The sequence below is a fragment of the Vespa velutina genome, chromosome 19 (assembly GCF_912470025.1).
Source record: "Vespa velutina chromosome 19, iVesVel2.1, whole genome shotgun sequence".
Lineage (NCBI taxonomy): Eukaryota > Metazoa > Arthropoda > Insecta > Hymenoptera > Vespidae > Vespa > Vespa velutina.
This window is the reverse complement of record NC_062206.1, coordinates 2,176,598-2,191,597: the sequence shown is the minus strand read 5'-3', so window position 1 is coordinate 2,191,597 and position 15,000 is coordinate 2,176,598. Positions and strand designations below refer to the sequence as shown.

General features: G+C 29.7%; 2 protein-coding genes across 26 annotated transcripts in view; both read left to right on the top strand.

Annotated features, from left to right (window-relative positions):
* LOC124955645 (lachesin-like) overlaps window positions 1-5,642 on the top strand; it is a 75,018-nt gene extending 69,376 nt beyond the window's left edge. For all 25 annotated transcript variants that reach the window (XM_047510366.1, XM_047510352.1, XM_047510356.1 and 22 more), the window contains 4 exons: window positions 1-132; window positions 519-638; window positions 1,362-1,532; window positions 1,845-5,642. The exon at window positions 1-132 is cut by the window's left edge and continues 6 nt beyond it. In XM_047510366.1, coding sequence (XP_047366322.1) covers window positions 1-132; window positions 519-638; window positions 1,362-1,532; window positions 1,845-2,179 — 758 coding nt within the window. In that variant the 3' untranslated portion in view covers window positions 2,180-5,642. The remainder of the gene's footprint in view (window positions 133-518; window positions 639-1,361; window positions 1,533-1,844) is intronic.
* Window positions 5,643-10,760: 5,118 nt separating this feature from the next.
* The window catches only part of LOC124955708 (contactin), a 5,027-nt gene continuing 787 nt past the window's right edge, over window positions 10,761-15,000 (top strand). Inside the window, exons 1-9 of the mRNA XM_047510541.1 lie at window positions 10,761-10,922; window positions 10,999-11,066; window positions 11,204-12,024; window positions 12,158-12,536; window positions 12,654-12,756; window positions 12,825-13,297; window positions 13,377-13,655; window positions 13,737-14,186; window positions 14,276-15,000. The exon at window positions 14,276-15,000 is cut by the window's right edge and continues 787 nt beyond it. Of these exons, the coding sequence (XP_047366497.1) occupies window positions 11,218-12,024; window positions 12,158-12,536; window positions 12,654-12,756; window positions 12,825-13,297; window positions 13,377-13,655; window positions 13,737-14,186; window positions 14,276-15,000 (3,216 nt within the window). The 5' untranslated portion in view covers window positions 10,761-10,922; window positions 10,999-11,066; window positions 11,204-11,217. The remainder of the gene's footprint in view (window positions 10,923-10,998; window positions 11,067-11,203; window positions 12,025-12,157; window positions 12,537-12,653; window positions 12,757-12,824; window positions 13,298-13,376; window positions 13,656-13,736; window positions 14,187-14,275) is intronic.

Sequence of the window (15,000 nt, the reverse complement as noted above, 5' to 3'; positions counted from 1 at the left end):
CTCTAACCGAATTTCATGGGGAGGAATTAAAGTTAACGAAAATCTCGAGGACCGAAATGGGCGTTTATTTATGTATTGCTAGCAATGGAGTACCACCGGCAGTTAGCAAAAGAATTTCTATAAACGTTCATTGTAAGTAATTAAACGTAGATAATATGTAGATGTATATTCATGTATGTATGTACGTACGTACGAAACCGATGATTATTAAAGTGATCTGAGTCATTTGTGATTATAAAAAAAAAAAAAAAAAAAAAAAAAAAAAATATATATATTTTGTTAAAGATTATTATCTTAAAATTGTTTACATTATATAATATAATTATTTGTACGTTTATGCTCGTATAATTGTAGAAAAATAATTGAATAAATTTATTCTAATGAAAATGTCAAAATATGCATGACTTTTGGACCATTCGTCATAATCATTCGTTCATATTTTATATTATAAATTATCTTAATAGTTTTTAACGTATCAATTGATAATTACTTAAATATTTTATGATACTCCTTTTCAGTCACTCCTGCTATTCATGTACCTAATCAACTAGTTGGAGCTCCTTTAGGTACTGATGTTGTTTTGGAATGCTACGTCGAAGCATCTCCTATGTCGATTAATTATTGGATGAAGGAAAAAGGTATGATCATGTTTGAAATTATTTGTTTTTTTCTTTTTTTTTTTTTTTATTCTTGTATTTTATTTAAAAACATTTGAAAATTATCCGAAGGATGATATAAAAGTAATATAAAAAAATTATAGAAGGTGTATATATCGTTAAGAATATCACGTAGTTTTATAATTGTTCCAATTTTATTTAGGATATGTCAAAAATTATTATACAACTTAGGAAGATACGTAAAGCGGATTAAAATTTCTTAATCTTGTAGTTTTGATAAAAATATCTCTGATAAAAATATTCAATTTTTTGAGGAAATTTTTAAAGGAAAAAAAGAAAAAGAAAAAAAAAGAGAAGAAAGAAGAAAGCCGATTAATATAAAAAGTCATTGAAAAGAAATAATCGACGTTTAAAATTCATCTAGAAAAATTTTCGATCGTCACGTTCTATGTAAGTCACATAAAGGAAAAAAAAAAAAAAAAAAAAAAAAAATCGTAAAAGACGATATAGAAGAAAAAAGAAAATAAGGAGATATGTCTCGAAGATATTTTCTTTCTTTCTTTCTTTCTTTTTCTTTCCTTTCCTTTTCTTTCTTTGTCGTTTTCTTTCGATTTATTTTCTTTTTCGATAAACCTATCTCAATATAGATAAAGATGATACGACAAATTTTATGAATTTTGATATCTCGAATAAACGATTTGTAAACAAATCTTGTATCCCCTTTCTCTCCTTTTGTTCAAAAAGGAACGATGATAATATCCAGTACGCAACACGTAGTCGACATGATCGAGAAGTCTACATTTGAAGTACGTATGATCCTGACGATAAAGAATCTACAGAAACACGACGTGGGAACGTATCACTGTGCAGCGAAAAATTCTCTTGGCGAAGTTGACAGCACAATTCGTTTGTACGGTAAGTGAAAAAGCTTAGCATCGAAAAGAAGATGAGAAGAAGGAAGAGAATAATGGAGCAATGTATCGAGAACGATATGTCTCTTTTCTTTTCTTTTCTTTTCTTTTCTTTTCTTTTCTTTTCTTTTGCCTTTCCTATCCTTTCCTTTTTCTTTTCCCGTTTCCTTTTTCTTTCCCTTTTTTTTTTTACTTTTCCTCCCATTCTTTTTATTTTCCATGGACAATAATGTTTCAGAAGATGTATCGTACCAAATGTCTCTTGGTGCGTCTGTATTTTTTTGTGTTTTCCTTTTTCTTGTCGATTCTATTACAGAAATACCTGGACCAGCTAAAACGGAACTGGCTACTTGGGCTTCCTTCTACGATGAGGATAATAACAAGATCCCTTATGGTCAAGCGGAGATGGATAAGACGGAAAACAATTCCGTTTATATGGAAAACTCTCTTCTTCACGGTTCAAACCACGCACGCCTTCCGCCAACATTGGCAACGGCTTTACCTACCTCCGTCAAAATTGGCAAAAATCGACCGACTGTTAACATCTCTTCTTATGCCAACGATCTTACCATAAGACATAACGCTTTATTATTATTATTATTATTATTATTATCATCATTATCATTATTTTCGAGCACTATGCCTTGGTGATCACAGTGATGACGATAATGATGATCGAGAGACTCGAACTAAATCAAGCTGATCGTTTATAATTTTCCCGTTTTATTCGAGATTTATCGAGTGAATATTATTGATATTATGTCCGACATTATTATTCATTATTGAAGAGAAAGAGAGAGAGAAAGAGAGATAGAGAGAGAGAGAGAGAGAGAGAGATTACTTTAATAGTTTAGACGTTGATAAAATTTCTTGATCATCATCGTCTTACTTGATACATCAACTGTACTATCAATTTGCATCATGGATATAAGGCGCTTCATATTTGTATAAATTGAATTAGTTAAGGAAAGAGAAAAAGAGAGAGAGAGAGAGAAAGAGAAAGAGAGAGAAAAAGAGCTGATGAACATTTTAAATATCCATATAAAATTCCATCGCGTATGTATATGTATGTAAAACGCGTCGCCTTTTATCGTATATCAAAATCGCGTTTTCATCGAGTTCTATATCGACATTTACGAATGATCAGAAGGTTAAATAATCGCATAATCCTTTAAATTTGTTTAAATTATATAAATATAGCATGTAGTATCGTTAGTTTTTAATCAGATCTGGGCATTAAGAAAATTCATTATTATTTCTCAATTTCATTTTTAATAATATTAAACTAATTACGTATGTGTGTGTGTGTGTGTGTGTGTGTGTGTGTGTGTTGTGTGTATGTCACATTTGTTTCATTAGAAATGATTTAATTCGAATGAAATATTATCTTGATATAATTAATTTAAATATACGATATGAGATCAAAAATTTTTGATTGATTTTAAGAATCGATATATACTCTTTACCGAGATTTTTTATAAACTGTTCAAATTGTAAAACTAAAAGCTCAATTACAAGTTTAAAAAAAAGTCTTGAAAAAAAGAGTAATTGATTTTTCAAATCATTCAAAAACTTTCGATTCATCCTATGTATGTATAAATGTTAAGTATATAAATGGTTTCTTTTTTCTTTTTTTTTTTCTTTTTGCTTTTTTCTCTTTCTTTTTACTTTTTGTTTTTATAAATTGTTTGTCACGATCACAAAAATGGATTTCGTTATTTGAGATATTGCTTGAACTGCTTCTTCTTTTTTTTTTTTTGTTTTTTTGTTTTTTTGTTTTTTTTTGTTTGAAAACAACAAATGTGCCCAGATCTGACTTCGACGAGAGACGATATTATTTTCTGCGAGAAGATTGTGGATAGCTTCTCTGGAAGAGTAATCAAAGACTGAAGAAGAAGAAATAGAAGAAGAAGAAAAAGAAGAAGAAAAAGAAAACGAAGAAGAAGATCTATTAATTGTCACTCGCAAACACTTTCACCGGTTGACGATACTTTAGCATTTATAAAATAAAAAACTTATATAATATTATAAAACAAAAAAAAAGAAAGAAAGAAAGAAAGAAAGAAAGAAATTTTTACACGGTACACCGATCCTCTTGATTTACGCGATGTGTTTGTTCTTCATGCGATTATTTTTTACGCGAATAAAAATCACCTAAAATGAAATCTGCCAATATGGAAAAAAAATATTACAGATAGAAAAGTCATGGTATAAGTTATAAAAATATTTATTCTTCATATAGTTTCATATCAGGAAAAAAAAGGGGGTAGGGGGGAGGAGAGAAAAAAAAAGGGAAAAATTATAAAGTATTCTGCAAAATATAAAAGAAATTTTATTCGTTGTTTCGTTATCGTGGTATCAAAGCTTTAAACGAATCAATGTTTTCTCTTTTAATTATTTCAAGGTCAAAGCATTCATTAAAAAAAAAAAAAAAATCTCATCTTTGTCGTACTTTAGTCATATTGAGTGAAAATTCTATTAAAAAAAAAAAAATTTTTAGAAAAATATACGTATGTAATTTCTAATCGCGTGAAATTAGATCGCGTTTAATGATACCGCTGTATAAAATAATTAAAATAAAATATAAAATTGATATAAATAAAATAATTAAAATTTTGATAATCTACATTTAGAAAGAAAATCACGTAAAATCAAGAGACAGAGGTGTAATTTTAAAGTAGAAACAAAATGTTTAAGAGAGAGAGAGAGAGAGAGAGAGAAAGAGAGAGATCGTTAATAGATAGAAGAAACATGATTTATAAATCGACATATTCTTCTTTTTTTTGTTCGTTCTATTTTAGAGAGTAACAACATAGTTGATTTGTAAGGAAAAAGAAAAAAGAATTGTATGAAAAAGAGGAGTAAAAAAGCAAAAACAAAGTATCATCATCGTCACCGGCGAAGGACGAAAAGGGAAGAGGGTGGCTGTGAGTAATGCGTCGAAGTGGACGCCATAATATGTCAGGGTAACTTTAGGATAACTTTAGTACTTTCGAGCTACTTCCAACGAATGTGTCTCATTCTGAGTGTAGATAGTTTTTAACGTTCTCTTTTCTAAGTTTATTGAAAGAAAAAAAGAAAAAAGGAAAAAAAAAGAAAAAAGAAAAACGAAAAACACCCGAAAAATAAATAATCCGAAAAAAATAGGTTGATGTACAAAACAAGGCAATATGATGTTGTTTTTGTTTTGTTTTGTTTCGTTTTGTTTTGTTTTTCTTTTTTTTTTTTTTTTTTTTTTTTTTTATTCTTTTGAAATCATTTTTTTTTCTCAAAAAGTAGCCACATAAAAAAACATATCTTTGTATATTTCGACATATATTATAGTATTATATACACGGTATGTAATATTATATTATATACATAATAACTATGATTTCAACGACGACAGATATGTATGACAGTAAGTAAAATATCTTTTTCGATGCTTATCTTCACATTCAAAAAAGAAAAAAAAATTGTTCTTCCTTATCGTCATCGTTGTCGTCGCCATCATCATCATTATCATTATCATCATCATCATCATCATCATCATCATCATCGTCGTCGTCGTCGTTATCAAAGTTATCGTCGTTATTGTTAATGAAACTGTGTTTGTTAAATCAAATGGAACTCTTCTCTGACGTATATGAAAAGTTCATCAATTAATGATTAACATTAATCGTGTAAATCCCAAATTCCATATAATTAACATTAAATATAGTTACACGTAGAAATTTTCTGTCGATGTGCGATTGTAAAGATAAGAACGTATTTTCATTGAATGCTTGTAACTCTTTAAGAGTGAACCACAAAAAAAAAAGAAAAGAAAAGAAAAAAAGAAAGAAAAGACATACACTTTGATATGAAATATCAATCGAGGATCAATTTGAATTCTTTTTTTTTTTTCTTTCTCTTTTTTCGTTCCAGTTTAGAAGAAAAAATTATTTATTATCATGAATTCTCATTATGAGAAATCGATCGAATTAAAAAGATTTATTATGAGACTAAGAGAAAAAAGAAAAAAAAAAAGAAGATATCATCCCACCGATCATAAATACAGGAGATGAGCCGAAAGTTCTTAGATGGAACAACGAAAAAAAAAAAAAAAAAAAAAGTTTCTAAATAATTTTTAATATCAATCATTCTTTTTTCGAGACTTAATAGGCTCGTTATTAGGCTTGTTGTCATTTTACAAGCTAAATTTGTGTAGTTTTACAATTTGAAAAAAAAGAAGAAATAATGATATAATTAGTCTAAAAATTTTCGAAAAAAGAGTAATTGATATTTCTTTCTTTTTTTTTTTTTTTTTTTTTTTTTTTTGATTTATGCTTTTTTTTTTATCATCTAGGAACTTTTGGTCCAATCTTATAATAATCAGATAAATTATCTCTCTCGAAAATAAAAGGAAAAGGAAAAAGAGAAAAGAAAAAAAGAAAAAAAAAATGAAGGAAACTTTCTTCCACATGCTTTTAGTGCTTTTGCTTGTGTGATCAAAGAAACGGGCGAAGAAAACGAGAATCTCCTGGAAGTTTTCATATATTAAATTAATAAAAAGATAAATACGATACGCATCGTCGTCAAATATTCAGTCTTATGTATACCTCGCATAATAATGTTCATCTAAAATGTCTGAAGATCGACACATTGCCTTATGATTTATTATGCATATATAACTTCTGTAAATATTATACATATACATATAATTATATATATATATATATATATATATATATATATATATATATATATATATATATATGTAACTATATCATGCATCTCGTAATAATACAAAATTATACTAATAATATATAAACTGATTTCATTAATCGTTTCATTTTCGGATTAACGAGAACTATTGTTATTTAAAATTTTTTCTTTCAATTTTATTTTGTCTACATTAATTTATATACATATATTTCATCAGGCTGGATCTCTCGCGACATGTCGTTTTTATAAACAATAAAAGTGTATAATCCGAGGCTTCCTGCGAGTATATAATATAATTATAATCGACATGTTGATTTTTTTATAGTAGATATAAAAATTGTTGATATAAAAGTGTTGAAAAGAATTTGTGCTCCTTAAAGGAAATTATCTTGTGTGAGTTGGATTTTGAAGAGGAGAAAAAAAAAAGAAGAAAAGAAAAATTAGCTAGAATGTCGTTACATTTTTATTTTTATTTATTTATTTTTTTTTTTGTTATCGTCAAGAACGTAAGAAAAAAAAAAAAAAAGAAACCAAAATATACGAAGGATTTATAAAAAAATGTAATTAGCTTTTAATCATGATTTAATGCGTTATATGAATCGTTAATAATTGCTCGATTTTTAATAAAAGAAAAAATAAAATAAAAAAAAAAATAAATAAAAAGATAAAACAAAAACAAAAAAGAAAACTATAATATATATCTGACATATACATATTATAATACGTACCTATATATCTATTATACGTGTCATTATCATACGATGCTTTATATATATATATATATTGTTTACTCATTTTTTCTTGTTTATTGTTTATACTTACACTGCGAGATTTTGCAAATAATTTTAAAAAAGCTATCAGCAAACAACGCGTAGAACATTTTTCGTTTTACACACACACATATATATATATTTGAACCACGTTTGGATATAAACACTTTGACGTATAGGAACGATGATATAGTACTAAAAAAAATAAAATAAAATAGAAAAAAAGAAAAAAAAAGAAAAAAAAAGAAAAAATAAAAAGAAGAACAAAAAAACAAAGGAGGTTGTTATGCGTGAAATAATCTAATTTTTGTAAACGTAAAAAACTCTTTAGGTATAAACTGTGCGGGCGCAGTGTTCGTGTTAGTTTAGCGACGGCCATTATGTGTTATATGCAATATTTGCAACAAACGAACGAACGAACGAACAAATTGACGAACGAAAAAAGAAAAAGAAAAAAAAGAGAAAAAAAAAAAGAAAAAGCAAACAAACAAACAAAAACAATTATCGACACATTACGATGACTGTATCACTGACAATACATGTTTATCATTCTAAGCGTCGCTTGTATCGTAGCATCGTTAAAAGAGTGTAGCTAAGAGAGAAATTCAATTTCACTTTCGTTATAAATCAACGTAATCCTTTCATTGTATTATAAAATAAAAATTAAACAAAAGCAAAAAATTTTAGCTAATATGCGTTAGAATAAAAAGAGAAGAGAGAAAGAGAGAGAGAGAGAGAGAGAGAGAGAGAGAGAGAGAGAGAGAAAGATATATATATATATATAGTTCAACCAATATAGTTAAACATTAACCTTGTGTTAGTAAAAGCACAGAAAACTTAGAGTACTTTGAAAGCCAATAATTCCTATGTGTCATATAACTTTCCTGAAACTGATAATCCGCTTACTTTAATTTTATACATAATCGCACGATATAATGGATCCATTGTATTTGAAATCTCTTTTAATATACGACCAAGTGGAAGTTCGAAGGAAAAAGAAAATGAAAAGAAAATAAGAAAAGACAAAAATATAATATGCGGAGAAAATCTTTGTAGAACGAGATCCAACCATCCAAATGATCCAAATTCAATTTTCCCCTATGATAAAGACAATAAAACTGAATTGAACTATTATCAATCATTTTCAAAATCAAATTAAAGAATATAAAAGAATTTATTTATACATAATATATATATATATATAAATATATAGATAGATAGATAGGAATTAACAAAATTCTAGATTGACCAAAGGATTTTGACGAATCTAATAATCAAGCTTAGGAAAAGGAATTGATCGTTAAATCTAAAGAAATGACAAAGTAAGGAGAGTACTTGGGGATGATGATGATGATGATGATGATGATGAGGAGGAGAAGGTGGGAGGGGGTTGGAAAGGTGAGGGATAAGAGGATAAACGATTAGCACAAAGGACAAATTATAATGATAAATTCGCCTTTAAGAAACTATGAAGATCTTAGACGGTTCATAAATAAGCACAACTGTTCGAACAGCTGGCGCGCACGTAATTCGTCGTGAATTAATTTAAGGGGGTTGGGTAAGGGGCTCGGTGGGGGGGAGGGAGGCCCGTGCTGCTTTCTTTAGCCGCCGTGCTACCACTTTCATTAAAGGTCTGCTGGCGCCATTTGGTGGCTCACTTTATGCTGATTTTATTTCCCTTCTTTCGCGAACTTGAGATCTGCGGTAATTGTGCGGTATTATTACCCAAGAGAGGGGCATTATGGCCACGTGAAATATTACCCGTCGAACGCGGAGTGCGCCTTCTGAAGAAGATTTCACGGTTCACTGAAACTCCTTCCTTCCTTCCTTCCTTCCTTCCTTCCTTCCTTCCTTCCTTCCTTCCTTCCTTTCATCGTCCTTCCTTCCTTTCTTCGTCCTTCCGCCTCCATCACTATCTTCTTCTTCTTCTTCACAATTTCTACATCTATATGTCTCTCTCTCTCTCTCTCTCTCACTCTTGTTTTCTCTCTTTCTACCTATTTATCTCTCTTTCTCTCTTTCTTTTCTCTCTCTTTCTTTTCTCTCTCTTTCTTTCTCTAAAATCACCAACACTACCGTAGCTACTACAAAGCTTCCTTTTCTCTTCCGACTTTCTACGTCCGCACTGTTGTTTCAACTTCGGCACGAAATCATCCCTGAGAAAACTTGTGCACGCCTGCACATCACTGACAGACTCCGGATTTCTTCCTTTCTCACTCTCCCATTTTTTTGTTCTTTTTGTTCTTTCTTTTTATTCCTCTCCTTCTCTCTCTCTCTCTCTCTCTCTCTCTCTCTCTTTCCCTCTCTCTTTCATTCTTATTCTTATTCTTATTCTTATTCTTATTCTTATTCTTGTTCTTATTCTTATTCTTATTCTTATTCTTATTCTTATTCTTATTCCTTTCCTTTCCTTTCCTTTCCTACTACCAAATTACGTCGCTTTATTCCACTAGATTTATTCGAATATTATCCTATAGGTTTTTCTTTTTCTTTCTTCTTCTTCTTCTTCTTCTTCTTCTTCTTCTTCTTCTTCTTAGGTATTTTCTAACTCACACCAAGCTACCTGTCCTCTTCCTTAAACTTAACGACCATACCAACGAACACTCCTTTCTTATTTATAATATGTGCGACAGCTGTGTCGTCGTTCACATTTTTTAAAAATCAGATTTGAAATTTTCATGTCTTTTTGACAAAAAAAAAAAAAAAAGAAAAAAAAAAAAATTAGGTAAATTTATTTAAAAGAATCTATGCTACCGAGGATCTTTTTCTCTCTCTTTCTCTCTCCTTTTAAATTCATTATATCTGTTAGATTTTTTAAATTGTCATGTTTTATTTCCTCTTCTTTTTCTTTTTTCCTGTCTCTTCTATTTCTTTTTTTTCTTGTTTTTTCTTTTTTTCTTTTCTTTTTTTTTTTTCTACTATCCCACACAATCTCAAGAATTTATTTTGTAAGACTAATGTCTACTTTGATTGTGCACGTAGATAGTGCTCTCTATGCAATAAACGTCAGGCGTAATCGCGAACAGTCTATCATTAGAGATCACCGCCTTCATTTCAGATAGAAATCTAAATGCACAGTTTACATGGTCGAAAAAGAGAATAGTTTAGCTTTCATTTATCGAAAAAATAATTGTGGAAAAGAGTATTATAATATTCTTTGGTTTATATCTCTGAACAACTCGATTAAAAAAAAAAAAAAAAAAAAAAAAAGAAGAAGAAGAAGGAAAAAGAAAACAAATATTTGCGCTCGATTACAAACGTTTCTATGAAATAAAATATTTCTTTGTTATAAAATACCACGTAATATATGTGATTTGTAAATTATCCAAAATAACGCCATTTTAGTTGCCTCTTAATCGATATAAATGTTAAAATATTAAAAATTGATACTTGCTAAAAAAAAAAAAAAAAAAATAAAATATTAATTTATATTATAAACCTCGCGTAATATATGGAATTTGAAAGTTTTAAAAAATAGCGCCGCCTTCTTAATTTTATTTTAATCTCTGATATAATTGCTTGTGGAATATTAAAAATCAACATTTGGAATTATTTATAACATGTAATATGTAGATTGTATCGATATATCGAAATGTGACGTAATTTATTATTAAATATAATCGTAATAATAAAAAAAAAAAAAACATTGCATTAATTAAGTGATATTTAAATAGTTTCAAAAGGTAAAAGAAAATAAAAGAAAGTTTGCGATTCGTAATCGTAAGTATCGAAAGTCGAATATCGATAGTTGAAATTTCGATACTTTTTCGATATTACTACGTTCATTGAGCGGGACGCCGCTCTGTGTATATGTGGCCATTGTATAATATTATGTCGCATCGTATAAATCGCATGATTCACGTGCAATAGAAATGCTTATGAGAAATGTAAGTTATTAAGGATAAAAGGACGGTGGTAGATAAGTAGCAAGGATAATCGTAAGTTTTTCAAATTATTTCAATGAGTAAGAACAATATTGGATAAAATAGGTTATTTGCATTTTCTTGGTTATAGTCATTGTGTGCCACACCCTGGCTTTGCCGATGCTGAACACTGAATTCCTGTCATTTCCATCGCTTCAGGTTTTCTATTTATTTCTTTCAATATTCTATAATTAATCATATACATTTATATATATATATATATATATATTTTTTTTTTTTTCTAAAATATTAATATCTAGAAATCTAAAGTTGACATTGCATGTTATTTCTATTAGGTTACAAAGTGAGAATGCATCCTATGTGGTTATTTCCTTTGTGCTTTTTTGGAATTACTAATATTGTATTAACTCAAAATGTAATTTATGAGGAAGAACGATATAAATGTCCTCAGAATTGGATTGCATTTCAAGAATCATGTTATCGTTTTATTAAAAGTCCAATAAAAGCACGAGAAGATGCCAGAAGAAATTGTCAAGCTTATCAAAGTGATTTAGTAGCTATTAATTCTTTGGAAGAGCATGGATTTATATTATATCAATTATTATGGCAAGATCCTCAGCATCGTCAATGGTATACCGGTATTAAGTATCAAGGTGGAACATGGATAAATGAAGCAGACAATACACAGTTAGCAAATATGGATAATGCATTTTTACCTGAACCCTCTGATAATATTTTTGGAAGAGATTACTTGGCATATTCTTATCACAATAATTTACAACGTTGGGGATTAGAAAAGGTTACAGGGATAGATAAATTATTGTATATTTGCGAAGCACCTATTTCTAATTTACATAATTTAGTTGAGGATGATCGTACATATGAATATGGTGTTCATGTTATTGATCCATTGAAAGTACCTAGAGGACCATATTTTATCAAGCAACCTATTAGTAAAGTATTTGATGTGTCAAATAGAAGAACAACTAATGAGATTTCTTTGAGTTGTTTCGCCGGTGGTTACCCAACGCCAACTTATGAATGGTTTAAAGAAGAATATGAAAGTGATAGATTAATAGCAACAAAGATAGATCCATTATTAAATACTAGATATACTATAAGCGGTGGTACACTTATTATTTATGATCCAGAACAAGTGAGATATTTTTATATAAATTCATGGTTTCTTTTTCTTTTCTTTTTTTTTCTTTTCTTTTTTTTTTTTTTTTTTTTTTTAATACAAAAAACTCTGTTGATTTATTTATCTAATAATTAACTTCTTTGAACAGACAGAAGATCGAGGTACTTATCATTGCAAGGCAACAAATATATTTGGCACCATTATGTCAGAAAGTGTTGAACTTTCTTTTGGATATATTTTGGAATTTAATTTAAAACGTTCTGAAGAAAGAGGAGATCAAAATTGGGGTAAAGCGATTTATTGCGATCCACCTCAACATTTCCCTGGCGTAAAATATAATTGGGCACGTGAATATTTTCCAAATTTTGTGGAAGAAGACAAACGAGTATTTGTATCATACGATGGTGCTCTTTACTTCTCTGCATTAGAAACAATTGATAGAGGCAATTATTCGTGTAATGTTCAAAGCGAAGCATCTAATACAGGACGTAATGGACCATTTTTCCCATTGAGAGTCGACCCACATTGTAATTATTATTTTCAATTGATTTACTCAGTTTGATAAGTCTCTTCTAAAAAAATTAATTTCTTTGATTTTATTTGTTCTTTTTTTTTTTTTTTTTTTTTTTTGTGTGTGTTTTTAGCATCATTTCAACAATTAAAATTTCCTAATAACTTTCCAAAGGCATTCCCAGAGGCACCTGTAGCCGGTGAAGAAGTTAGATTAGAATGTATAGCATTTGGATAGTATGTATATTTATTAAACCAATGATTTATTTGTTAATTTATTATATTAAAAGATAATTATATTTTAGTCCAATTCCTTCATATAATTGGACAAGAAGAGGTGCACCTTTACCAAGAGGTGTATACACAACAAGTTACAATCGTGTATTGATAATACCGTATGTACATGTGGAAGATCAAGGAGAATATGTTTGTAGAGCACATAACGATAGGCACTCTATTGAAAATTCTGTAAGATTGTCTATCCAAGCTGCTCCTAATTTTACTATACCATTAACGGACAAACATATGGATAATAGAGGAGAATTAACATGGACTTGTGAAGCTTTTGGTATTCCAGATGTAACATATAATTGGTTTAGAAATGGAGAATTATTAGATATGGAAACTCTTCCACCAGAAGATAGAGATCGTTATCTTATCCAAGATAATGTTCTAAAAATAACACGATTAGATCCAGAAACGGATCAAGCTATGTATCAATGTCGTGCTAAAAATCAATTGAAAACAAAATATTCATCCGCTCAATTAAGAGTTTTATGTAAATTATCTCATTCAATGATCTTATTTGCAATTGCTCTAGAATATTATTCATTGTAATATAACGTATAATTTTGCAGCATTAAAACCATCTTTTAAAAAAAAACCTATGGAACCTGAGACTTATGCGGCAGAAGGAGGTAACGTTACTATTATTTGTAATCCTGAAGCTGCGCCTAAGCCAAAATTTGTATGGAAAAAGGATGGTAATGTAATTGGTGCTGGTGGTAGACGTAGAATTTTAGAAAAAGGAAGTCTAGTGATCAAACCAGTTTCACGAGATGATGAAGGAACTTACGTTTGTACGGCCACGAATGAATATGGAAGTGATGAAACTCGAGGAAGACTGATCGTATTACGTGAGATAAAATATATAAGAATATAAATTTAATCTTATTATTTAATAAAAGAAATATTAATTTTCCTATAAATATTTATAGGAGGTCCACGTTTAGTAGAAGCATTACCACAACGTATTATCATTGCTATAAATCAAAATCAAACGTTATATTGTTTAGCGGAAAATGATGAAATGTTAGACGTAGCATATATATGGACACACAATGGTATGCGTATCAGAGAAAAAGATACCCTTAACAATCCAAGGTTAAATATTAATGGGGGAACATTAAATATCATTAATTCAACTCTCGGCGAAGCTGGGGAATACGAATGCATAGTTAAAAGTGCAGTTAGTCGTATTTCAAGTAAAACTATAGTAATTGTGGAAGGTCCACCAGGTCCACCAGGAGGTGTACAAGTTGTCAATATAGTTAGAACATCTGCAACATTACGTTGGACCGATGGTGCTCTCAATGGTAGATCTATATTGATGTACACCGTTAGTGCAAGAACAAATTGGAATCAGACGTGGTTTAATATTGTAGAAAGTATGTGCAATTTGTCGATAAATTTATTATACATAATTAATAATTGAACTTTTTAAAATCTATATATATTTGTGTGCTCTCTTTCACAGATATAACAGCTGTCGAAGTCGATAGATATAATGGCCGTAAAGAAGCATTCATCGAAAATGTATTAAATCCTTACACAACTTACGAATTTCGTATAGCAGCCTTCAATGAACTCGGTTATGGATTACCATCAATGCCATCTCCTCAATACAGTACACCATCGGATAAACCTACCAAACCACCTAGTAACATTGGTGGAGGAGGTGGAAAAATAGGTGATCTTACAATGACATGGACACCATTATCTTCATCCGATCAAAATGGTCCTGGGGTTCATTACAGAGTTTTTTGGCGTCGTAAAGGTCACGAAACTGAATTTCAATCTCTGTTATTACGTGAATATGGTAACGTTGGTATATGCGTTGTACAAATCCAGCACGAATATTATTATACCGAGTACGAAGTTAAAGTTCAATCATTAAATGCAATTGGTTCTGGACCGGTATCCGATATATATACGATCTTTAGTGCTGAAGATATGCCACAAGTGGCACCACAGCAAGTCGTTGCTCATGGTTTCAACAGTACAAGTTTGAACGTCAGTTGGGCACCTATTGAACAAACTCGTGAAAAAGTTCGAGGGAAATTAATCGGTCATAGAATAAAGTACTGGAAGGAAAGTAATAAAGAAGAGGATGCCGTATATTACCTGTCTCGTACTACCAGACCGTGGTCACTTGTTGTGGGATTACAACCTGATACTTATTATTACGTTAAAGTTATGGCC